The 25,804-nt window shown below is 42.0% G+C and overlaps 1 protein-coding gene across 1 annotated transcript in view; it reads right to left on the bottom strand.

Moving 5' to 3' along the window:
* Positions 1-24,020, bottom strand: part of sox13 (SRY-box transcription factor 13) — a 32,376-nt gene extending 8,356 nt beyond the window's left edge. Inside the window, exons 1-9 of the mRNA XM_084063607.1 lie at positions 23,927-24,020; positions 23,232-23,292; positions 11,640-11,850; positions 10,753-10,858; positions 7,049-7,135; positions 6,278-6,450; positions 5,209-5,277; positions 2,348-2,462; positions 44-120 (exon numbers count right to left, since the gene is read on the bottom strand). Coding sequence (XP_083919733.1) covers positions 44-120; positions 2,348-2,462; positions 5,209-5,277; positions 6,278-6,450; positions 7,049-7,135; positions 10,753-10,858; positions 11,640-11,850; positions 23,232-23,272 — 879 coding nt within the window. The 5' untranslated portion in view covers positions 23,273-23,292; positions 23,927-24,020. The remainder of the gene's footprint in view (positions 1-43; positions 121-2,347; positions 2,463-5,208; positions 5,278-6,277; positions 6,451-7,048; positions 7,136-10,752; positions 10,859-11,639; positions 11,851-23,231; positions 23,293-23,926) is intronic.
* Between the last annotated feature and the right edge of the window lie 1,784 nt (positions 24,021-25,804).

Raw genomic sequence — 25,804 nt, 5'->3', positions numbered from 1 at the left:
CAACTTTCAAAACAAACAAAAACACTGGAAGCGACTGGCGTACCTGACGAAAAGAACCACTGCTTCTCTTGACGGAGTTGGAGTGAGGGCTGGACAGCAGCTGCATGGGATAGTCCACTGCTACATGAGAGAAAGAGAGAGAGAGAGAGTGAGAGACAGACATATGAATTTTCTTGATAAAGCAACATCATTAAAGCACACCACGCTCACACACAACACAACTAATAGTGTCAGCACTTCAGATTGATACCACTCTCTTTGGAGTCACCACTCAAGAACCACTCCCACAGTTGCACTGCTAACGCTATGGCAAGCAAACATGCTTGTATTGTTTTGTGCATTCTTGTGCATTCTTGTGCATCCTTCTAATATTTCCTAAGGTGAAAATATTTTCTTCTCTTTTTTTCCCTTAATAGAAAGAGAAAAGCCAAAGGCTCACATGGCAAGGCAATAAAACATTAAGCAAAAAGAAACATCATAATAGGATACATGGATAACCAAACTACAAGCTCACAATGCGTCACATCCTCAACGCTTTGTGGGCTTGTAGATCAGCTACTTTTAGCGACTGACGCCGTCAAGCGACAGAGCATAAAATAAGCATTAATCTCTCCCAAGTGCTACATAGCTGCCTTCCTGACACATTCCACACAACCTGAAGTTCTGTGTACACTTTCATGTCACCAAACTCCTTCGCAAATGCTCAACTTGTACACACACCTCCTGTTTTCACTCACTAAGTATCTTTGCCAAAAATTGCCAACCTACAAGCTCGCAACGCAACCCATTGTGAGCTTGATCATCTATTTTTGGAAAATGTTTACCCCAAAATAGGGACACTGTCCCGGAGTACTGTTCAATGGTTAAATTCTGCTTGCAATGTTTCAAAATATGGTGTCTTTTAGGACTAAATGGATATAAAACAAGGTTGCCTCTGACGACAGCTTGTAACGCATAAAAGCTAGGTTGCACAAAGCTACCTTATGGCTAGACAATGCCAGTGCTTCTACAGCCCACAAACTAAAATATGTGAGGGAGTGCGTGTCTTATTTGGGAGGTTCTATCCACCACACAGTTCACCTGAAGCTTACATTCCTGACTCAGTAAAGGCTCTTTTCTTAAACAGACCTTGAGTTAAGGTACTATATGTGCAGCTACTAAAACCACTCAAACATTCTGGAGAGCTGACATATTGCGGGACAAAGATGGCATACAGACAACAATGTGGCGAGCAACAGCATTTTGACAAAAGAAAGGTAGCCTTCAACGGTTGTGGTCCTCATATAGAACTAACTCAAGTTTGTGCACTCAATGACTCAAATACAAGTGGAGGAAGAATGCAGGATGTACATGGCAACAGCATTCTATCTAAAATTGCGACGACCCTCAAGCATACCACTGAACCCAAAGGTGCTGTTCTCTGGGGCTGCAACAGTTACGTTAAAACTAATCGATTTAATTCATTATAAAAAAATATCAATAACTGATCATTTAATAAAATAATCGATTAAGAATCGAACCCTATTTTGGGCACGTCATTATAGGCGAAAAGGTAAAAGAAATAACTTCTAAGAACTTCAAAAATAGTGAAAAAATACCATTGTTTGGCATATTATAAAATGATGCAGTGTATAAGTGTTTAATAGATTTGTTGATATACAAAATAATATATATACATATATATAATATATGTAAATGTACTTCTCAACTATTCCATTAATCGAAAAAGCAATTTACTTTAAGTAAATAATCAATAGTTGCAGCCCTACTGTTCTCTGAGCTCTTTTCACTGGGCTTCATCATGCATGTTCAATGGTAACTTATTTTCTCCCCTTGTTCAGATGCCCTTGATGGCAAAGATAAGTGATGAAAGACATGGCAAAGCTCTAATTGACTGCTGAGGAATAGTCTTGAATAATAATAGAAAATGGCAAACCATGACAAAACGTTAACCAAAACAAAAACTAGACCAAAGCAAAAACTACACACAAAAAAAAGACAAAAAATGCATGAATCTCAGCTTGATGGGTAAATTGCTCTCATATCCTGTATGGTTAGTGTATTTGCCGTACTTGCTACTACTCTCTCTCCGCTTGAAATATGGAGATACAAGGTTTCTGCCTGACAGTAATATTATGACAGAATAATGAATAGGCTATGTGTAAAATCTATCAAAAAAATCACATCCTATTTGTATAATTTGCACTCATTTTGTTATTTTACAGGAAGGAACACTATCTCTGTGAGTAAACGTCGAATCATGATAGCCATGAGTCTTTTCAAGGCAAATTCAAATTCAAAGCATTTATTTTTTATTTGCAATGATAGAGGATGACGTGTGACTGACCTGGCTTGCAGGGGATTGGCTGGAGTGGCAGGGTCATCTGGGAGTCAGAGTTCACCGATAGGGGCTGCGTATTATGGTGGAAAGCCGGAATCATTACGTAGGGCATGTTCACCTGCTGGGACAGGGGGAAAGACATGATATGTCACTCACAACACCTTCTTTACAGTACAGCACATACAGTATGTTCAACCTCATTGGTCTGCAACACAGAACTGACCTTAAATGTAACAGAACTCAGTGCACGGGATGCATGTATGAGAATTTCCTGGCTCATATATGCAAGGGAAATTAATTAGCGTACTCTCCACACTCTTTTTGCTTTTTCAGAACAAATGACTGTTGTCAATGAAAAGTATGTCTTTCACAGTAGGCTGTACCCCCAAAGTTATGTTCATATTTTAGCACATAAACATCTGTCTCTGATGAATAAAGAATAATCACATTCCCAGTGATAAAATAACTTACTACACCATTGAAAAATGTCACAGTATCCACAATTGGCAGCAGTGTTAAACTGTGATGTTGAAATGTCTGACTTGAAAAGTAAAGTAACATGCATATTTTTATTCCTTGGCAACACTGTTCAGAAAAAGCAGATCAAACTAAAGCCTGTCTTCAGCAGCAACCTGTCTCTGAAACATTTGGTTGTGAATCTAAATAAAATGTCTATGCTGCTATTGGCCACATGTGCGCACACGTTTCTTAACGTGAATAATCACTGGCTTGGCAGCTGAATGCATTTGAGTCATCCAAACATTTCACTAGTTTCACCGGCCTCCCTACCCACAGGCATTCAGAACAACCATGTTACACTGTACACTGATGGGACAGTTACAACAAGACTGTCAGAAGATCCAGATTTAGTATATTTCAAAATGTGGAGAACTGCTGCTGTGTGAGTGCAACATACCGTAGCTAAACCAATTGTTCAGGCTGGTACCAGTGTAATGCGGAATATCAGATGACAGGCCTAGAGAGTAGCAAGACAAGACAACTGTATCTGCACTCAAGATGAGTCAAGATCAACTTGAAACACAGGGAGGACACTTGGATGGCTCAGAGGTAAAGTACCTGTCCACCACCTGAGTCTAGTGGTTCAAATCCACAGCGCTGCATCCGCTCAGTCTATAAGGGCGGGGAGGGCGTTCTTTGTCCCTGCTCGAGCTTGATAACATAATGTCCATGAAGATTATCCTCTGCTGTGGAGCTTTTTTTTTACATAGTGAAAGTCTACTCTTCCCTCTAATTGTGCTACTAAATTACTTAAAAGTCATGTCTCTTAGGGTTAGAACATTCACTCAACAACAAAACATTCCAGAAAGACCAATGATGAAAATTAATTGAGAATCAAATCAGGTATTAAAGCCCCCCTCCAATATTTTGTTTTCCAGTGCTTGACTCTAGAATACAGTCGAAGTTCAAAACTTCAAGTTCCGCTTGAAGTGCTTTTTGACTAAAAGGGACGCTGTGATGGGCTAGTTGGTTGTCAAATCTAGGCTAAACCATTTTTAATTTTATTTTTAGCTGAAGGTGAAAGAGAGTAGTCTTCCACCTCAATAGTATCTGAGACATCATGCTTACTTTCACTTGAACTTTACAAATGAAAATCCGCCCGTGTATTACAGTATCTACCATCATTACCCATGATTAACCAAAATGATAGTCTCCCTAAAAAAATCCATCAGACGACTGCAGTTGATTCAGAACGCTGCTGCTCGACTCCTTACTAATACCAAGAAAGTGGAGCATATCATTCCAATTCTTAAATCCTTACACTGGCTCCCTGTGTGTCAAAGAAATGATTTCAAAATACTAATGTTGGTCTATAAAGCGTTAAATGGTTTAGGGCCAAAATACATTTGATGATACACATGATCTTTTACGATATCATGAACCATCCAGACCTCTCATGTGATCTGGGAAAGGTCTGCTTTCTGTCCCTACAACCGAAAATAAACCTGGGGAAGCAGCATTTAGTTTTTATGCACCACATATCTGGAACAAACTCCCAAAAAACTGCAAGTCTGCTGCCACTCTTATTTCTTTTAAGACACAACTAAAGACCTTTCTGTTTTCCGCTGTCTTAAATTGAGTTATTTGTATTTATTTTTATCCTGTGTCTATACATTTTTACTTATTTTGTTTTATGCATCCGAATGTCAATTGATAATTGTATTAGTGTTTAGTTTCCTTTGCTTGATGTTCTGTGTAAAGCACATTGAATTTCCTTATTGTAGAAATGTGCCATACAAATAGAATTGCCTTGCCTTGCCTAAAAGTCGGAACTGAAACCGTAATATATGTAATATATTCAACTATTGCATAGATATCAAGTTAAATTACATCAGCTGATTGTGCGAAGTTTGTCTTTCATACTATCATGTAGTAACATTTCAAAATCAATCCCTCGCTTCAACTGTCATGTCAAGTCCAAATAAAATTCTGGGATACGTGTTTTAACTATGTCTAAACGTTTAGTTGTACATAGGAGATGTAACGTGTGCCAGTGTAGTGAAAGTAAGCAAGTGACAGATTGTAGACATACTTATGTCTGGGTAAGTGAATTAGAGTTTTAGGGAGAATCATAATGGAACTGCAGCAATAGTCTACCTCCCAGCTTGTCACATCCAGCCACTGAGATGCCTGTCTCTTCATGCAAAACATTTAGATTTTTGCTCCCCACATATGTGACTGGACGCAGTTTACTCATTTAGATTAATTGGAAACATTTGAATTTTTCATAAGAAAGTAGAGGATCAGATCTACAAAATTAAATGTACAAATGAAATTGGATCATGAAATGAGTCTTTAAAATATCTTCACATAATGTAAAGTAGCTAATATGTCCAGGCTGAACTGACCTGTATCTGTTGTTGCAGCAGGTTGATTTTATGTTGCTGTTGGATGAGTTGTTGTTGCTGCTTGGCTATCTGAAACACATCGATATGTTCACTGTAGGTGTAGGACCACAACATGAAATACCACATTACAAACACCATGTCTCAGCAACCATGTCAACGTGCACACAGTCACGCACACAAATACCTATTTTCCACCAAAATGTGCGCGTATATGCATGTTTAAACGTGGGAAAACCTGTTAAACATAGGCAATTGACTTCCTATTGCCAGTAGGCCTTTCTGTTTTGTTTTTTTCTCCATTATTTCTGCATGGTGCATCATGTTCAACTCCCCCTTGCAGTCAGAACTGCAGACTCACTCCCCATTTTCCACCGCAGTCTAAAAACTCACCTCTTCTGACTCCACCTCACCCCCTAGCACTCTTCTCCCCTTATATCCATTCTCGTCACCTTTTTGGTAGATGCTAGTTTAGTTAAACTATGCAGATCGATGATGATTATTTATTCCCGTGGCTTTCTTATTTAGATTGTCTTGCTTGAACGCAAATGTTAAGAATGTTATTTATATAGCATGTTGTTTAGAGTCAAACAACAAGCTATCTAAATAAAAAAGTCAGTCTAAACTTTAGACAGTTCCTAGTTTGATGCTGCCCTGGTATCTTTAGTTTCTTTGAAGCACTACACTGTTCTCTTTGCACTCTATTTATGTGACAATGCATCACCTGTTGTGATTTATTCTGATTTCACATTTGTAATTTGCTCTGGACAAGAGTGCTAAATTGTAATAGTAAATTGATGTCACAAATGCACCGGAAAAGGGGAGAAGATTTGCTTGTCTGCCCGGGTGTCATGTTTTTTGACAGATTTATTCTTTTAAATCCTTAGTAATAATAATCACAAAAAGTTTTTTTTTGATGGGGCCAAATACATGTCATTTTGAGGGTCCTTGACATGAAAAGGTTTGAGCACCACTGACATATATCGCAACATATGTTTTTTCTAAGAACTGTTAAAACAACACTGAGGGTGATTTTTCACAGTGTATACACTAGACTAAAGCTTGGCGTCACCTGTTCCTGCTGCTGTCGAGCCAGCTCCATCTGCTGCTGCTGTTTCTCCAGGAGCAGCGCGGCCATGTTCCTCTGCTCAGAGTGGGCCCCCAGTAGCTGTTCCCTCAGACCGCTCAGCTGGTTGATCATTAGCAGCAGCTGGAGCTCCTTCTCCGCAAGAGCCTCCGGCGTACCTGGAAGGACAGACGGACACAAACTTAGCGTCACCATCGGGTGCGGAAACCTTGAATGTCAGGAATGGCGAGAATTGGCAGAAACCTGTGTTCCGATGGGGCCAATGTAGTTATTGTTTAGTCACAAGCTCTTGTTAATACTTTTGATTGGTTCGATATTTATCAAATCAACAGACACACTTAACCACATTTCACTCAAAAATAGCAAAAATAGCCGACCAACACATTGCGATGTGACACGTTGTGAGCTTGTAAATCGGCCATTGTTGCTATTGTTTGTGTGACACTCTTGTATGACAAAGTAGGACATTAATTTATGGGGGGAAAAGTAAAAACTTGAAATATGGAGACAAGGTTTCTGCCCCTTTAACGATATAAAGCTGCGTTTTAAAGCTGCAGCAGCCAACTTTGGAGAAATTAAAAGAAAAAGAAAAAAGTAAAGTGGGTGAAAAGATGGGGTTCCATTGATTTCCCATCAAAAGTCTGTGACAAAACATGTGACGGTCAGACGAAATGGCTATGGAAGAATAACAGCAAACAGACATGAGGGTATAGAAACAAAGTTGCAGAGAGGAGGTGGAGGTGAAGGAGCACTGACCTTTCAGTTGACCTGACCCCGCAGCACTCTTATCCAGAAGTTTCTCCCTCCAGTCGGCATTCAGCAGTTTCTCAATGGTGGGCATCACTGTTAACACAGCAGAACACAGCAGACGCTCAACACAACCATGAAGCAGATGATGTGAAAAATCTGGCCAAAATATGATGCATAAACTAAACTCTGCCTGTGTCTCTCCCTAATGGCACCGATTCAAGATGCTGTGAAGAAGTTGGTCATAAGATAACACATCTGACACAAAGGCTACTTTCCCGAGCCCCACTTCTGTCTCCCTAATGGTGTTGATTGAAACAGACGTTTTGAGGTCCCGGAGAGCAGAGTCTTGTTTATGTGTCTGAGAGGAGGTTTGAGTGTTTTGAGTGGATCGATATTTGGGGTACTTGGAGTACATTCCAAGGTCAGGTGGCGAGGTGTGGATGTGAGGAGCAAAGACTCTTAAACAACAGATGTTGAGGAGAGGTCCCAGGTGAAATTCAAGGTGAAAGTTTTGAGGGCAGAGAGTCTGAGAGCAGCCTTTTTACTCCATGTGTGAAGCATCGAGTGAAATGAGAAAATAAATGTAAGAAAGAAAAAGCCTTCCCTCCTGAGGTGCACTTAGGGGCCAAAACAACACCTCCACTCTTCCAGACGGACAGTCCTTTCTGTTGGTTATGGGTGAACTGCATTGTGCAATGTTGAACAGAGGCAGAGTGCAACTCACTTAAACAAAAGTATAGATGGATTTCTTAATTGTTTACAAAGAATTACTGGTTACATTCTCAGCATAGATTTGCATTGTTTTTTATTAAGTTCCTGTTGACTAATAAAATGCAATTTCAGAGTTGGATATGTTTGTTTGTCTTTAATTTTTATAAAATATAGCCTAACATTATGTAAAATATAAGTTAGTCATCAGGTCTCTGAATTAAATTATCCCACTAAGTTTGCAATTCAAATAAACGTTTAGCTAGCAGAATCACAAAAAGGGTTGTATGGCTTACCTCTCTACTATGCATTTGGCTCAATCTACCTGTTTTGTTGGTCATTGAGCATCTATCCTCTGATTTGACAATAGCAGGAACATGGTGGTTAGTATCACTAAGGTAACTATTGGTGCTTTGAAATTAAATGAATGAATCAATGTTGAACTACAGTATTTCTTCCAGACGCCTATTTTTTGATCAACTAGTTAAAGGGACTACACCATGAATTTTAAGTTTTTCTTCTTTTTTGTGTGTTTTGGTCTCCCCTACCTCTCTTCTATCCCCAAAAATATTTTATTTATTATATTTTATTTATTTATTTTTTATTTATTTGTATTTCCACACAGAACCAGGAGATAACATGCATACAAACTGGCTCAATAAAGTGCTTTATAAGCCAGAGAGAAGTAGCCTGGGATCCAGCCTGCTTCGCTACGTTCGGCAGACTTTTTTTTCTCTCTTCGCTTTTCAGTCTGGAAAGCCTCCTATCTCCAAGGGAGGCGGGACATGGCATACGGCTGGAATCGTGCCGTGGCTTCTGATTGGTCTGTGGTGCGGGGCGGGACAAAAAAAACGGTGTGATCGTTGTGATTCGTCATTCGTTTGAACAACATCCAATCAGCAACGACGCTGCCTAACGTAACATATGTAGTTCCAGTGTAGTTCTGCAAAACGAGTCAATAGGAGGCTTTCCAGACTGAAAAGCGAAGAGAGAAAAAAGTCCGCCGAACGTAGCGAAGCAGGCTGGATCCCAGGCTAAGAGAGAAGTTAGTTGGAATGAGTATATCTGAGGCTTTATTTAGGCTCAAACCTTTTGAAAAACGTTTGAGGGACATAAACAATATGATATTAAATATTATTATTATTTTTTAAATTCATGGTGTAGATCCTTTAACTTGACATTGTCATATTGCATTTTAATTTAATGTAATTTACCTACATGCAGACTACAATGCGTTTAGTCTCCGAATGGATAAAATTGGTATCCCAACCTGAAAATTTAGCTAATTTCAGTTTAATAGAGAGCTTTAATGAACTCGCCCCTATTGCACATATAGACGAGTGTGGTGGCCGCCGCTAAGCGATTAGCAACCCCAGGGGAAGGGGGTACTATGTGGGGAGTATGAGTGTCAACGGAAACACAAATGAAAAGTGTGTAAAGAGTTGGGTAAACATCAGTAAAGGCGAGGCAAGCAGATACTATACATTGAAAAGTGACATAAGTCAATATAAAAATGAAATGACAAGGCTACTTTATAAAACGCCACATTCGAATTTGACAGCTACTGTAAACATACTGTACAAGATATGAGGCACACTATACACTATGTTCAAATTGGTTCTCAGTAGGGAAATGACCAGATCCCTATTGATTATTCCTCACCAGGAATGGATTTTACGTAGATATGTCTGAGTGATCAGCAATCATATCATATGGATACTGTATACCTCATAGAGAAGCCCAGTGTTTATCCAAAGGAAAATCTGCATGCATACAAATTCTTAGATGCATATAATTAATTATGTACTTTATGACTCTCATACCTGCCATGAAGAGTGTTGCTTTCTGGCCCCTAGTTGCACTCTGTGATTATGTTTCACAGAAAGTAGAGAGGCCCCCCCCAATTTAGTAATTACTAATTCCCCCTGTATATCCCCCTCTGTTGGCCTAAGGGGGAGTAAACAACCACATGCCTCCAATACACATGGAGTCACCATGACGCTTCTTTTCACCTGACAGCAGTGGTGGAAAGTAACCAAGTACATGTAATCAAGCACTGTACTTAAGTTCAATTTTGAGGGACTTTTACTATACTGGAGTATTTCCAATTTTCAATACTTTATACTTCACTACATCTCAGAGGCAAATATTATGCTTGTACTTCACAACAATTAATTGAAAACGTTAGTTACTAGTTACTTTGTAGATTTTAATTATTATTACAAAACATACATTAACGTCTTCAGCCCTATTTAAACTATGCCAAATTAAAAATAGCCGATCTACAAGCTCATAACGCGTCGCATCGCGACGCGTTGTGAGCTTGTAGATATGCTATTTTCAAAAGCTTTTAATAAATGTTATACATGGAACCTTGTGAAACGGGACATTCTGCATAATGAGAACTTTACCAGACTTTTACTTGTAACAGAGAATTTGCCGTATTGACATTTCTACTTAAGTAAAAAAGCAAATGGAGTACTTTTTCCACCACTGCCTGACAGTGAGGAGTTTCATTGGGACAGCATAACACTTGCTTCATGCTATCCCCAGTTCCCCTCCATGCTGAACAGGCACCCCGACCAACCAGTACAAGTCGTTAGTACAAAAAGGCAATCCCCTGCCGGCTTCCTGACCGTGAACACTGCCAACACTGTGTTTGCTGGGAGCGCCCAGCCAAGCCGGAGGCATCGCTGCCAGGAATCGAACCTGGCCTTCTGCGCGGTTGTGGGCGAGCGTTTTACCTCTACGCAACTCTGTATGCGTGATTGCAAGTGTGTGTGTGTGTGTGTGTGTGTATGTGTGTGTGTGTGTGTGTGTGTGTGTGTGTGTGTGTGTGTGTGTGTGTGTGTGTGTGTGTGTGTGTGAGCAACAGTGAGGAAGAGAGAGTAAAGTCAAGAGACTTGGATAAATAAATGCATCTGAGAGGCTGAAAGTATAGTGAGGGTAAGATAGATAGAAAACGGGAGTAAGCACTCAGACAGACTGCCTCCTGCCTGTACCTTCGATGAAGGCAGGCTGATGTCCCTCTGGTCGTTCGTGGGTCCTGGACCCCTTCAGTCCCACAGGACTCTGCCTGAGAGGAAGGTCTTTGCCCGGTGAGCCCTCCTGTCAAAAAAGCGAGACAAAAGAGACACAGTCACCCTCAGACAGTGGTGGACAAAGTACTCAACCAAGTCAAAGTCAAAGTAACTATATTACTCAACTACAAGTGAAAGTTGCTCAGTCAAATTTGTACTTGATTTAAAGTTCTGGAGTACATGCTTTTAAAAAAATACTTAAATGGCATGTTACCAAAGGCCCAATTTTAATATAGGATTGGAATTACAAATTACATATGAACATTTTTAATGATACATGTTTATCGCATATGACTGCAGAGATAATATTCATGATTTATGCTGAGTTTTGAGGAGTTTCTTGAGGAGTACTGGCAAAAAGAGTGTTGTGAAGAAATAGTGAAATGAGCATGGCCTACGTGGGGAGTTGCATCGATTCAAGGGTTCAATAGTTATAAGCCAAAACGGCCCATTTGAAAAAAAAATGGACGTCTTCCTTGGCTTACTGGCAGTGTGCACAAAAAGTTTGACACTGATCATGTCCAACGATTCCCAAGATTAGCTGTGCACAGACAGACACACACACGCACGTAAACAAGGCAAAAACATAATCTCCGCCTCTTGGCCAAATAATTGTCCCATCTACGTCCAAATTATTCAGGTTTTCATTCAAACCCAACACCACTGTTCACACTAAGAAAAATTACATAGTAATAGTCGTGTTGGTTTGGAGTAGAATTATGTATGCTTGCACCTCCATGTCACATGACCGACTACTAATGCCCTCCCCCCCACCATCTCTGGACCACGTCCCATCTAAATTCTCTTACCGAAGGGGAGCGTGAAAGAGGCGGGGTCAGTTGACGGGCCTCCACCGGCTGACATCCCGGCCAATCGTGCGACGGAGACGTCTTAGTCACTTCGGTGCAAGTGATGACTCCGCCCCCTTCGCCAGACTCCTCCTCCTGCAGCTTGACACCCACCATGCTGACATCCCCGTTGGCATGGAGATGCAGCGCTGGGGAGCTGGGCTCAACCATTCTGCGGAAGGAGAGAGAGAGGAGAAGTTCAAGGCGTGAACGTGTGAAGTATAATAGGCCTACGGGTGCTGTAGCTGCAGTACTGTACAGGGCATCGCATGTGAGGGTCCTATTTGTCAAATCATTTTAAAAGGATGAGAGGAAGGTAGATGCCACGGTCATGGGGGTCAAATCACAAGCATGCCTGTTGCCAGCTGCAGACATTTCTGCAAGTTAGTGCTTATAATGAAAGTGCACGCGGGTGTGTGCGTGTGTGTATGCGTGCATGCACCTTTAGGTTTGCCAGAGTGAGTGAATAAACGAGGGTTACAGAGGAGGGACACAGACAATGCCTCAGAGAGCTAGGGCTGTGAAAGAGGGAGAGAGTGAAGGACAGGTTGAAACACAGTGAACTTGAACAAATCAACTTGGTCTGCGAGTGTGTGTGTGTGTGTGTGTGTGTGTGTGTGTGTGTGTGTGTGTGTGTGTGTGTGTAGGTTGTGAAGGTGTGTGTGTGTGTGTGTAGGTTGTGAAGGTGTGTGTGTGTGTGTGTGTGTGTGTGTGTGTGTGTGTGTGTGTGTGTGTGTGTGTGTGTGTGTGTGTGTGTGTGTGTGTGTGTGTGTGTGTGTGTGTGTGTGTGTGTGTGTTTTCCAAGCTCCGCTTGCAGAAGGAAAGAAAAACACGGCAGACAGCAGAACAAAACAAACAGAACACACAAGGGCAGAAAGTGCACATATATATAAAGAGGGAGAAAAAAGCCATTGTTAGAGGCGGGGAACAAAGGAAGCCAGGACAATGGGGGAGAGGCTGACAAAAGCCGCGGGCCGCAGGAAACAGCCCGGATAACAATGCCAGCGGAATGTGCCGACCAACTCGGGAACATGGGGAAAAAAATATGCGGAACGCCACCATTCTACAGAGCGCATAATAATTAGAGCCCCCCCAACACACACACACTACATCCCACCAATCTCACCCCTCCCTGCCCGCATTCTGTGTTTCAATACAAAGCCACCTGCCTGCCAGGGTCCAAGGCTCTAAACACGTGTGTGTGTGTGTGTGTGTGTGTGTGTGTGTGTGTGTGTGTGTGTGTGTGTGTGTGTGTGTGTGTGTGTGTGCAACTATAAAAGCAAAAAATCCATTTCATAAAGCTTATAGTAACTGAATAGCGCAGCACTGCATTTTGCCTATGACTCAGGAGGGAAACAACAGGGCTGAAACATTGTACAGCACCTGTTTGATTACTGTTGACTTCGAACGTGTGTGTGTGTGTGTGTGTGTGTGTGTGTGTGTGTGTGTGTGTGTGTGTGCGTGCGTGCGTGCGTGCGTGCGTGCGTGCGTGCGTGCGTGCGTGCGTGCGTGCGTGCGTGCGTGCGTGCGTGCGTGCGTGCGTGCGTGCGTGCGTGCGTGCGTGCGTGTACTGAGAAGTTCTCGTTCCTCCAGAATTTTTAGAGACGTACAGCTGAGAGGCGGTGAGAACAGAGGATGGAGAGCTGTTGAGTCCACAGTGCACTAGTCATTGTCAGCGACGGTGAGAGGTTGATTGTCAAACAGTGGGGGCCGGGCCTGGCAGCAGTAATAGCAACATGCTATCCCACTGGAGTTTATTCCTGGGGCTCAACATCCACGCAGACTGGATTTTAAAGCTGCCACAGGTGGCTTTCACACGCCTCTCTGCGGATACAGCTTTTGTGGGTGTGTGTGTGTGTGTGTGTGTGTGTGTGTGTGTGTGTGTGTGTGTGTGTGTGTGTGTGTGTGTGTGTGTGTGTGTGAGTGAGTCACCCAATGCAGAGGCATGCCTAGAATCTCTCTGACCCGCAGAGCTGTTGACAGCATGGAATGCATCAGGTATGTGCGTTTATGCATCTGCGTGTGCATGTGCATGTTAACAGCAAAGGGCTGACTTTGGTCAGAATACACACACTAGTGTCTTACAGTGTAGCAATCTAAACCAGTTACAGATGAGAGCATCTACGCAGAACATGTCTATGTGTTGTGTATGGAGCTTGAAAGAAATGATTTGAATACCTCCACCGATATGGTGCATATGTATCACAAGAAGATATTCCGCGACCACCTACAATGGTGAGTAATTTATATGTATGATATTTGCCGCCCGTGGCTCCCACTGTCAAAGCCATGACAACAAAACGGACCCCAGACCAGCTGTTGACAGATACAACAATTGGGCTGCTATGTCCCACCATACCCAACCTGACAGCCACATACATCTGCTCCATTACGTTGGACTGACATCTCCATCTCCACTTCATTCAGAAAGGTGAACCTGTTTAGAATCTTATATTTCCAAGTAAAGTCCTCAAAAAGTGGTAAATGGGCCCAACTGAGGGGAGAGGAGTGACTGAGTATGGAAGCGGATGGAGGGAACATGTCTATGCACACTGATAAGATCTCCTTCTTTCCTTTGAGCACCGACAACAGTGAAACCTTACACTTCCCACGACACAAGAAACACTTCACACAAAAGCTTCAGTTACCTAACAAGTTGTAACGCGTAAAAACCCAACATTTCACCCCGGGGGATTGGCAATGCAAATCCCCTTCTGTTGTTCTTCTTTTCTTTCTCTTTCTCTCTGTCTATCTCTCCTTTCTTAACCCTCCCGACAGGAGCAGTTTGTTGGGTTTTACGTCGTCTTTGTCACTTTCCAAATATTGCCCGGGGGAGAATAGCACATAAAAGACAGACAGAGAGAGAGAGAGAGACCGAATGAGAGGGGAGGGTGGGGGTGTCAGGAGCTGGTCTGTGCCAGTTCAGAGTGGCAGGATAAAGTGGTCGACATCTAAAGCGATTAATATTTTTGAGGAAAAAAACAAATAAAAACGTTATCTTCATAAACCAGAAGACTGACAGCTGTAATGACATTGTCAGAGACAGAATTTGCTCGGATTCAACCCACAGTGATACATACATAAAATGGAAGACAGCAAATCTGAAAAGTATCTAAATTGTATCTTTTAACCAGTCTTCATCACCTCACGTCCTTGACTGAAGAAACAATTTCAACATACTTCTCATTGATTTAATCATTTGGTTTGCTGAGTGGCAAAGGAAGTAGATATTAGGTTTCAATCCTGCCGTGCAGACATGTGAAGACAAGTGCAGCACCATGTATAAACAAATGTTTAGGGAAGTGTTAGCAGTATTTGCTTAGTGATGTTTGACAATGTGCATCATGTACCAACGGGTATCTGATGGTGCACAGGATTGGCCCGAGCTGGTGAAATTTGTGCCAAAACAGCAGATTGGGCGGGCACAACCCATTGAATTTACCGTCAACGCAAAACTGTTTGCGATCTCTAAAAAGACAATCATTTGCACTAACTTAACTCCAAATAACAACATTTTAACAAAAGGAATCTCAACTACATACAAGAGAAAATAAATTCCATTGAATCAAAAGGCGATTCGCATTACTGCCATCATTATTACACCCCTAAAAAAGACTTTAAGGCTACGGCACCCACTGAGGGAGCTCCTCTGGGCTCTGAACTGACCTGAGAGTAGTGTCCGCCATACAGGTCCACTGCCGCTCCCTCTCAGGAGGTCATATTCTACACCAGGACTAACTCGTTCTCTCCTGAAGTCTGTCTTCTCTACTGTCTGTTATATGAATCCTCCCCCCCATAACCCCCCCCCCCATCTCTCTCTCAAGAGGCTGAGACAAAGGGCCTCTTCAAGCCCCACCAAATGAGGGCCTCATTTGCATAATTAGCATGTTGTTGCAGGTGACCCTCACTCCCAGCACCAATAACGATTGAGTAGCTCCGCTCGCCCCAACAGGTGTGATGGTGACATGATAACGCTATTCAGCACGGCTGCCCGCCCCGCTGTCATCCTAGCACCTTGTAACAAAGTCAGCTTTATACCTGATTAGGATTTCCTGACACCTGCCTCACACAATGACATAGGAAAGTACATAGCGTGGCTTTGGTGTAGTAGCACACATGGTAAAATCCAGTGTTGATTCAACTCTGAAGGTGAAAAGATTTAACAGGGTTTTTTTTTTACCAGATGTTAGTGTGGGGAGGTAGGTAGCTGAATTTGTGTGCGTAATTGACAAAATCATGAAATTGAGAACCCCATTGGTCTTGTTGGTGGTGCTACGGTGAAGCTAGCACAGAGAATGGGTTGAAAACTGCTACCATTTAATATAGCCTACTTTTTAATATAAGTAAGAATGATAGCTAGTATAGAGCCATACCAGCTGGTCAGTCTGTGCAAGTGCAAGCCAATAGCTGGTCACAGCTTATCACATATTATGTTGGCCTACCTGTTCAATTTGCTTGTTCAAAGCATTTCTTATCCTTTCACAACAATTACAAGAATCCCTCTGCCTCTCCACTCAGTACGCAGTGGATTACAAAGCAAGCAACAAGCTCACAGGAAAACATCTTATATTCTTCAGCTGCAATCACACAGCAGCTAGTATAACCACTCTGCCAATCACTCAGTCAGTCGGTCTGTCTGTATGTCCAAAATGTTCAAGCTCAAACCTAGAGCTGGCCGCAGATGATTACGGATGTGCTTGCTGTTTCTCTATTGTAGTTCAGTTTGAGAAGGGGTAACTTTTGACGGAAATACAATGGAATAAACGTCCCAGTGAGTTGTTCACAAGATGTGCATGACACATCAATGCGACGTCAGCTGTATACACATGATGTGCTTAGAGTCAGGTCACGTAGGCCTTCATCCTTTCCATGGAAGGCATTATTGTAGACACTGCTTTTACAGAAAAGTGAACTCAGCAGACTGTAGTCTGTCATAACCGTGTGTGTGTGTGTGTGTGTGTGTGTGTGTGTGTGTGTGTGTGTGTGTGTGTGTGTGTGTGTGTGTGTGTGTGTGTGTGTGTGTGTGTGTGTGTGTGTGTGTGTGTGTGTGTGTGTTGCGGCCTGGGTCTCTTTCATAAGATCTTTTATAGGAACAATTGATAAGAAACTATCATGCATGCATGCACACATGTGCACAGAGCAACACACAAAGGTTTCTTGCATTACTGACTGGGCCTCATTAGAGAATATGCTCTCAGGGACCGAAGTACAAAAGCTTCAGTCTCTTCCTCGCTCCTTCCCTTCTCTTCCTCTGTTCTCTTGGCCTTTTGATGTCAAGGGTGTACCGAACGAAAGAGGTACAATATGGTCTAAATTCTCTAAAACTCATCAGGAATACACATGCATGCATTATTCACAGAAAACAAGAAAAAACCTGTGAAAACAGCCTGTGTGTTTGTCTGCAAGTCCTAAAAAGCACGCAGGGAGCTACAAGTCTTGGTAAGGTGCTGTTCTGTATGGTCGTTGTTCTGTTCACCACACAAAGAGCATTGTTGGGAACTCCCGTGCTGCGATTGAGTGATCAAGACATCACAAAGGCATTTCTCTTATGGTGATACCCAACAGACGCACTCCCACTGCATGTATCGAATACAAGAACGCTCACCCCAAAAGACGCTCGCCCTGGGTCAAATCCGGCGACCTCATGGCAGTCACCACCAGGTATTCCTAAACGTAACCTCAGTGAAACTATGCCTAAACCTAACCTTATTCCTAAACTTAACCTCAATAAAAGGAATACAAGAATACAAGAACCGCTGTGGGCGACCTGTCCATGAAGAAAATGGGGGCGAGCGTTCCGGTTACCCACTTACATACATACTCACGCAAATCGGTACACATTATCTCTGGAGTCATGTGATCAAGATGCATCAGTCAGATTGTTCAGATTCCGTTTAAATTGCGGGCGCTGGGTTGGCAACACTTTTCTACTTATTCAGATGGGGGTCCATGGCCAAATACATCAATTTGGGTGTCCTTGACATGAAAAGGCTTGAGAACCACTGTTTCAAGCTGTCCATCTGTATTCAGGACCTAATTTAGACATGTGAATGCAATTAAGTCTTTAGAACAGAAAACTAGCAGTACTCCAGGTCCCCAGGACCAGAGATGACAACAACAGCTATGAGAATGAAAATATTTCACACACAGACACGTACACGTACACACACACTGTATCATCTGTCCAAGCCTTACTTTCTATTATTTCTCTCTCTCTCTCTCTCTCTCTCTCTCTCTCACTCTCTCTCTCAGATGTTCTCCCTCCCTTCAGTGGGCTTTCTAAATAAGATGTATAAATAGGCTGATGACACAACTGCTCCCTTCACAAAGAGAGAACAGGGAGAGAAAAGAGAGGAGAACAGGACGCTGGCTTTAGTAGCGGGCCCTTTCTTCTCCTGCTTTTCAGAAACGCAGGTTAAAAAGCAGCCTCTTTCTTTTCAGGCCTCTCTCATCATCCGTCTCTCTCTCTCTCTCTCCCTCTCTCGCTCTCTCTCTCTGAAACAGGTCGCGCATTGTGGCGGCTAGCGAAAGGCTACTGTGGCATTTATCAGAGAGCCGGGGAGAAGGAGGAGGGGAACCTAGGACAAAACACATAGCCCAATAAAGAGATAGAACAAGGGAGGGGGAAGAAAGGATGTGTATGAAGACCACTTTTTTTTTCCTCCAGAAAGACCCCCCCCATCCCCTGCTCCTTCGGGCGAGCTCAGACAAAGGGGGGCCAGACTTGCACAATGTGCTCTCTGCTTCAGCCCGGCACACTTTAGATCCTCGGCCCATTCACAGCTCCTGCTCGAGAGTGCACACGTGTTCACACAATATTGTGTGTGTGTGTGTGTGTGTGTGTGTGTGTGTGTGTGTGTGTGTGTGGCGGGGGTCTGTTTGCCGAGGGTCTTATAGACTGAGGGGGCCAGGGCTCCAAGGCGTTGCTATGGAAACGCATTTGAGCAGTGAGGAGCACAACAGGTGATTCTAAAGAAGGCCTGCTCGTCTCAGCATTGACAGTGTGTGTGTGTGTGTGTGTGTGTGTGTGTGTGTGTGTGTGTGTGTGTGTGTGTGTGTGTGTGTGTGTGTGTGTGTGTGTGTGTGTGTGTGTGTGTGTGTGTGTGTGTGTGCGTGCGTGCGTGCGTGCGTGCGTGCGTGTACGGCTATAGTTGCCTGTGTGTGCGTGCGTGCGTGCGTGCGTGGCTATAGTTGCCTGTGTTACAAAGAACTCGACTAAATATCTTAATCAGTTCCAATGAACAGAGAGTATAACTAAATAGTTGGGCTGACCACAGTAGTGTAGTGACACAACATCTCATCCTCATGGCATGTGTCTATAGACCCGTTCCATCTGGGTGCCAACCAGAAACGTCTAAACAAGACATGCCAGTCTTCTGATGACGTCTTAGCCTTAGGGCATGTCAAGAACTTCACTCAAAAACGATCAACTGAAGCATCCCAACTTCTACCCCGCCAGGAACCCAGTAGGGATGTGCGCAGCTAGGCAACTAGTCTATTAAACGGTAGTGCCCCTACTAAGCGTTTTACTAATTCATTATTTAGCATAATTGTAAAACCCAGTGTTTTGAAATAGTCGCTCCGAAATCAATCATGCTGATTTGTAATGTGGTTGCTGCCTCACGATTAGAACCTACATTTGGGGGAAAAAATACTATCTTCCCAACGTAAATATTAAATACAACCAACATGCATAGATAATGGAGATGCTGGTGTACAGGTCCATTCAGTGAAGTTAACCATGGTTTTCCCTCTTTGGATTTCATGTGAGGATTGTGGAGCCTAATCTATGCATCATCACAAAATACCCCACTTTTCTGTGGCATTTAAAAAGATTGAATATTATATGAAGTATTTCCAAATGGCTCTATATTCTTTAATAGTACGGCTATGGCAAGAATTAAAAATACACTTAAGCGTTGCGGCAACGATGCGTTCGTCAGGGTGACTGGTCTTGGTCTTGACCCCTTTTTTGCCATTTAATTTTGTCACCCATTTGTACCAAAGAGAACCTTTCTCTCTTTCTTTCATATGGCTCTTAAATTAATTGGCCTTATAGATCAAATTTGCTCAATTTGAGCTGTTTTCTGACTGTTCCCTTAATTGTTGGACTACCAGTAGTCATTTAATTGGTTACATCATTTAAATGTCACTGTGCACATTGTTAGAACCCAGTGATTCGTATCTAAAACCTCTCTCTGATAACTTGAGTGGTAACCACATGAAACCTAGCGTCCCTATTCCGGGGCGAACATTTGCCAAAAATACGGGATCTACAAGCTCACAAGTTCACAACGCGATGCGTTGTGAGTTTGAAGATCGGCTATTTTCAGCGAAGTGATTTGTTGTAGAGGGAAAAGAGGAGGAGACCAAGTATAGAGCCCTGGGGGACCCCAGTCAATGAAGTATATATAGTTTGAGTGGTTAACTGTTGAGGGATGACATGAGATTACACACAGCCCAACACAATTGTTTAATTTATTTTCCCAGAAACCTCACTCAGAAACGAACTCCACTTAATTTTGTTTTCTTTTTGGTTATTTATTTATCAGTGTATTTAAAAAATATGTATTATTATTACTCATCATTTTAGTAATATTATGATTTATGTAATGTTGGGGGGGGGTTGCGCCTATGTTAACTGAAAAAGAAAAACATTCTGTTTCTATATATATGTAATTTCCAACTTGCTCTGAATAAAAATCTATCAAATACATAAAAATACAAATAATCACCAACCCCACCACCACCACTCACCCATTTGGAATGAAAGTATGCGAATAAGGAAGGCATACAGTAGTTACACAAATTACAATTTTTGAGAAGCAACCAGATCCTTTGGCTTGGAGGATTACAAGTTTGTCGTTCTGATTCTGTAAGTCGATTCACTCAGATGTCATGTATCAAACAACCACTTCTTATTTCTACCAATGCATGACAGCAGTTAGGCAGTAGCCTATTAAGACGACTCTAAATAAATTGCAAGTAAACATGACATTGATAACTATATAGATACTACAGAAGACTATAGTAAAATCCCACATATGCGACACAGCACAAGTTACGGGGGTGAAGATTCATCTGCAATCATATTACACCTCAGCTAAAATAAAATAAACGAGTGGAAAGCATCAAACGGTGAACATTTGGACAGAGGTCTTTGTGTGAATATACAGTACAGAGGTGCAGCCAAAGGCTGTCAACAGCATGCCAAACCGCGGCGGTATTACTGGACAGCAAATAAGAGGAAGTAAAGCAAATAACGAATTTTAGGGTTTGCAACCGACACATCTCGTGTCCCCTTCAGCGGTCATCCAACACAAGACAGTGGCTATACAACGCCACGCATCCATTTATATCCCTGATTTATGGCTGTTCCACTGCCATGTAGATCAATTTGAGTTATTTAATAAAAGGTTAACTTAGGAACTTACTTTGGAACTTATTACTTTAAATGCAGTCACCTGAGGGAGGGAAGCGTGTGAAATCCTTCCCAGCGATTATCTCATTTAGAATCTCAGGCTGATTTTCAATATGTGGGAGAGACACATCCAAGCTGGCACAGATGAGAGAAGTGCACAGCATGCATTCTTCTACCCCACCCCCCCCCCCCCCTGGTTAATTTACATTAGGCCTCATTATTTAAATAGAGGTGTTGGAGATAACAGAGTACAGAGTACAGTGATGGAGAGATAACTTGGACCGTCAGACAAGACATGATAGCATAGCACACTCTTTTCAGGAAATAATCACACAAGATATCATTATTGTCTTTAACATGCCAAAAATTTAAAAAGTTGACATTTTCCATTTACTTCCTCCCTCTGAGGAGGTGTCCGCAACTAGGTTGAAGCCCTCTATTTCGCCAAATCAATAGTAGTAGATGTGTCACAAGGACCATAATGTTATGTAAAGTCATTCTAAAGTTCAGTTATTGTGTGTACCTAATTTTCTTTGCTTCAAAGTTAGATTTATTCAATCCTGATAAATGAATCAATCGAAAATAAATGATGATATGCCCAATCGTATCTAATGGCTTTGTTTGTAAATCTCATAGTTCAAGTAACTGCAGTGTGGAGGCTTGTTTTCTAATCCCTCCACTATTAAGTTAAATATTGTTCCCAAAGTTGTAAAGCAAACAACCAGCTTTTACAAAGTGGACACATAATGCTTCTACTGTCGCTTTAGATTTCACAGATTTTCAAAAGAAATGCAAATCATGCCACAGGACTGCTGCGGCATAAACAAATGGTCTCTCTGGTCATTTGCAACTGACTGACCACACATGCACGTACGTTTGCTAGCGTGAGCACGCACGCACACACACACACACACACACACACACACACACACACACACACACACACACACACACACACACACACACACACACACACACACACACACACACACACACACACACACACACACACACACACACACACACACACACACACACACACGGGTCTAATAAGGGAAGTCTTGTGATGAAGAATTGAGTTAAAAGGGTACCAATGAAAACAGTGCTGTGTTGTTTGCTTGGCAAAAAGTATGTAAATTAACCAGGAAACTAGTATGTTTTTATTTGTGCGAACGGAGTTGATCTATCAATAGAGCGGTTGTGAATTCTCTCGATCTGTAGGAAAATAAACAAATTCACTGGACAGAGCGTGGCAACAGGCCGATAAATGCCTTGGATTGAGTCGAACAAACAAAAAACATCTGTCTTTCTGCCTCTGTCTGAGTCCCATAGCCATCCATATCTTCCCTCGTGGTTATAAATTAATGTCGCTCATTTCAAGGAAAGCAAAACTTTCAAAAGTGTTATCATAGTAGCGTGTGGAGTAAAATCTGAAATGGTAAAATGTGTGTACATCTGGTCAATTTGCATATTAATCATTTATTCAGCAAATAATTATTCATTAGCCTGTACATAATCTTGGATTATTATTATACACCGACTTGGCACATTTGAAATGCTATTTTATACACAGCATAACAGTACATTATACACAATGTCCATATGCTGTATCTCTGGACATATACTGTATACTATTCTGTAGGTACTTTGTAATAGAGTAAAATAATATTTGTGCTACTTTGCACTCTGCACAATCTGTACATTCATTTTGGAACTGCACAGATTAATATTGCAGAAACTGCTGTTTTTTCTATTCCATATTATGTCATTGAACGTTTTGAGTTTGGACTTTTAATTATTAAAATAGCAGATTTGATGCATTGTGAGCTTGCAGATCAGCTGCTTTCAGTGTTATACAATGGATTATAACTAAGCCATATCCAACAACCGTCTGCTGTAATGAACAAATTTGCCATTGGGGATCATTAATGTTTTATCTTATCTCATGAACCGCTTTTAAGACGCAGAATTAGTGATGCATTTTCTGTGATGAGAACCTGCGTGGGAATGGACATAAGACTTAAAAGGTTAAATTCCACTGTCTGAGCGATTTTACGCAAACAATAGAACATGCAGACAACTCATTCTCCTCAACAAAAGATTCACCTTTAACTGTATTTAATGAAACACACCTTGGTCCTGTATGAGCTTGTATTCTGTCACGGCGCGCCATCTCATTGTGCGCTTGCACGCCTGCTTTTCACACACACACACACACACACACACACACACACACACACACACACACACACACAGAAACAGAAAGAACAGAAAAGTCCATACTTGTGTGGTCTACAAAGGGCCCAGAACCCGCTCAGTATTGTCATAAGTGAGGCAGTGCAGTGTTCAGAGACACTTCAGTTCTTTCTTGTTCAGACTGATTCACAGGCCTTGATAAATAGGCTGATACACAGCAGAAAACACAGACAAGGATTGGTGCTCTGTACTGTATGTATCCTTTGATGCAAATTCATACCTGTAGAATTGTACAGGTTGTAAAGCCTGGCTTGGCTAAAACCAGTATAGCACAGAAAGTATTGAGACCCTGAAACTGTGATTTAGTCTCAGCTGACCAACCATTACATTGAAAAGGAATATAATAGAAAAGATTTGCCTCTATGTTTAAATTATATTAGGGTTAGGGTTACAATAATTGTCATTTTACATCAGATGCTATTGAGATAAACGCTGCAATATATTTAGTATATTTCACATGGAAAGAGTACGAATATCTTGTCTGAGTGATCAATCAACTCAACCAATTACGCTACTGAATCAGTTTTAACAAGCAAGAGGTGGACAAGCTCTGAGTAAGCAGGGCTCTTACCTTAAAATGTGCGAAGATGCTTACAGGACAGTGTATTTGACTTTGTCCTCTGCGTTCTATGTGTCTAGATGTTGTCTTTCTTCTGTGTCCTCTTTCTGCTTGTGTCTCTCAGAGGACAGCCCGTCGGCAGTATTAGACCTCCACTTTGTCACCCCCGCCCACAAGGAAAGAGATAGCGTGCGTGCGTGCTTGTGTGCATTCGTGCGTGCGTGCGTGCATGCAGGTCTACATTTGTGTGAACAAAACATTTCTTCCAATGTAACAGTCATGTTTCTTCCACTACGTAACAGGTGAAACACTGTGTCAAAAGTGCCATGAAGAGAAACCATGAAGAGATGGCTGGGTGGTAGAAATTGAGGGTTCTCGATTACAGACAACTACGTTACAGATGATAGAATCTGCTCTGAAAGAATCAGAGCAAACTTATGGCGACGATAAGATACGATCACAGCTTTATTGATCCCCGAGGGAGATTTTCTTTGGTTACTGCAGCCAGGAATAGGAAGGTGATAGGACTACAACAGAACGAAAGGTTTAGCTGCACAATATGAAGTACACAAGGCTAAGCAAAACGATAATAGACAAACCATTGAAATCTCAACTTTCAAAAACAGAAGATTGTGCAGTACACCACTTAGCATCTCTCCTTAGCATCTCCTTCTCACCTTGCATCCTCCAGCACATTTTACTATCACATCTTTATCTTGAACTCTTCTTCTATCTCATCAGTAAGAAGGGATGTCTCACTGGTAAAAGGACAAAATATCAAGTGTGTCCTGTCCAACCACACCTGAGACAGCATACTTTAACATTTCCTTTCAGGACTTCTCCCTGGCTCATAAAAGATTACAGAAGTGCTCTGTAGCAGAGGACATTTTATTTACCGAGTGCTAAATAAACTCTCAGGGAATCTGTCTCTGTGACACAGCGGCAGAGATACGCTATTAACAACTTATAGAGTGTCACTGTGTGTGTGCTGATGCAACACAGTACAGGGACAACAGGATCTCCCACACAGTGCAAAGAGATGGTGCAACGCACAACACAAAGTAGGCCACACAAAACAAATGACCCTACATTCTTGTGCAGTTTTCCAACAACTAGGAGTATGTTCAAACAGGACACACAGCCTTGGTTGCTGATGTCAAATGAAGTGTTGTGAGTGAGCAACAATTGAATGATGCTGTGTCAAAAGAAAACAAGCAGGCACACAGAAAGAAACGAGAGAAAGTTACACAGAGCTGTATAGACAAGTACTACAAGACTGTGCCAAAACAATAAAAGCAAGGCTGCCAACAGTTGAGCATTGTCTGTCAGTGACCAAACTATGTTTTCCTCAAGTACTTTTCCAGTTAAGAGTCCTTGATTTGGTTTCACGGTGGACACCAAAGAATAATTTAATGTTTAAGGATGGCATATTCTCCCTATCATATTGCGTGATTACATACACACACTAAGCTAAAGGAGAGCCGGAGGAACATGCGTAAACATGTGCACACATGTGTGTGTGTGCGTGCGCGTGTGTGCACACACACACACACACACACACACACACACACACACACACACACAATTCTCCATTGTGGTTTGTGTCTGTGGAGTCTCAGTTCAATAGGATACTGAGAACAATGTCCAGAGCCATATAGGAGGTCAGGGGGAGAGAAGAAAAGCTTTGTCCTGCCCTGCTGCCCTTATGGACATGTCTGATGTATAGGAAATTGTGCACAACACACACACACACACACACACACACACACACACACACACACACACACACACACACACACACACACACACACACACACACACACACACACACACATCTGTCAATAAAATCCTGACACATGTACAACTACAACACATTCAGACACACACACA

Source organism: Gymnoscopelus microlampas (genome assembly GCF_963454915.1).
Source record: "Gymnoscopelus microlampas genome assembly, chromosome: 7".
Classification (NCBI taxonomy): Eukaryota; Metazoa; Chordata; class Actinopteri; order Myctophiformes; family Myctophidae; genus Gymnoscopelus; species Gymnoscopelus microlampas.
Note: the sequence above shows the minus strand (reverse complement) of the source record. Positions and strands in the feature narration are given on the sequence as shown.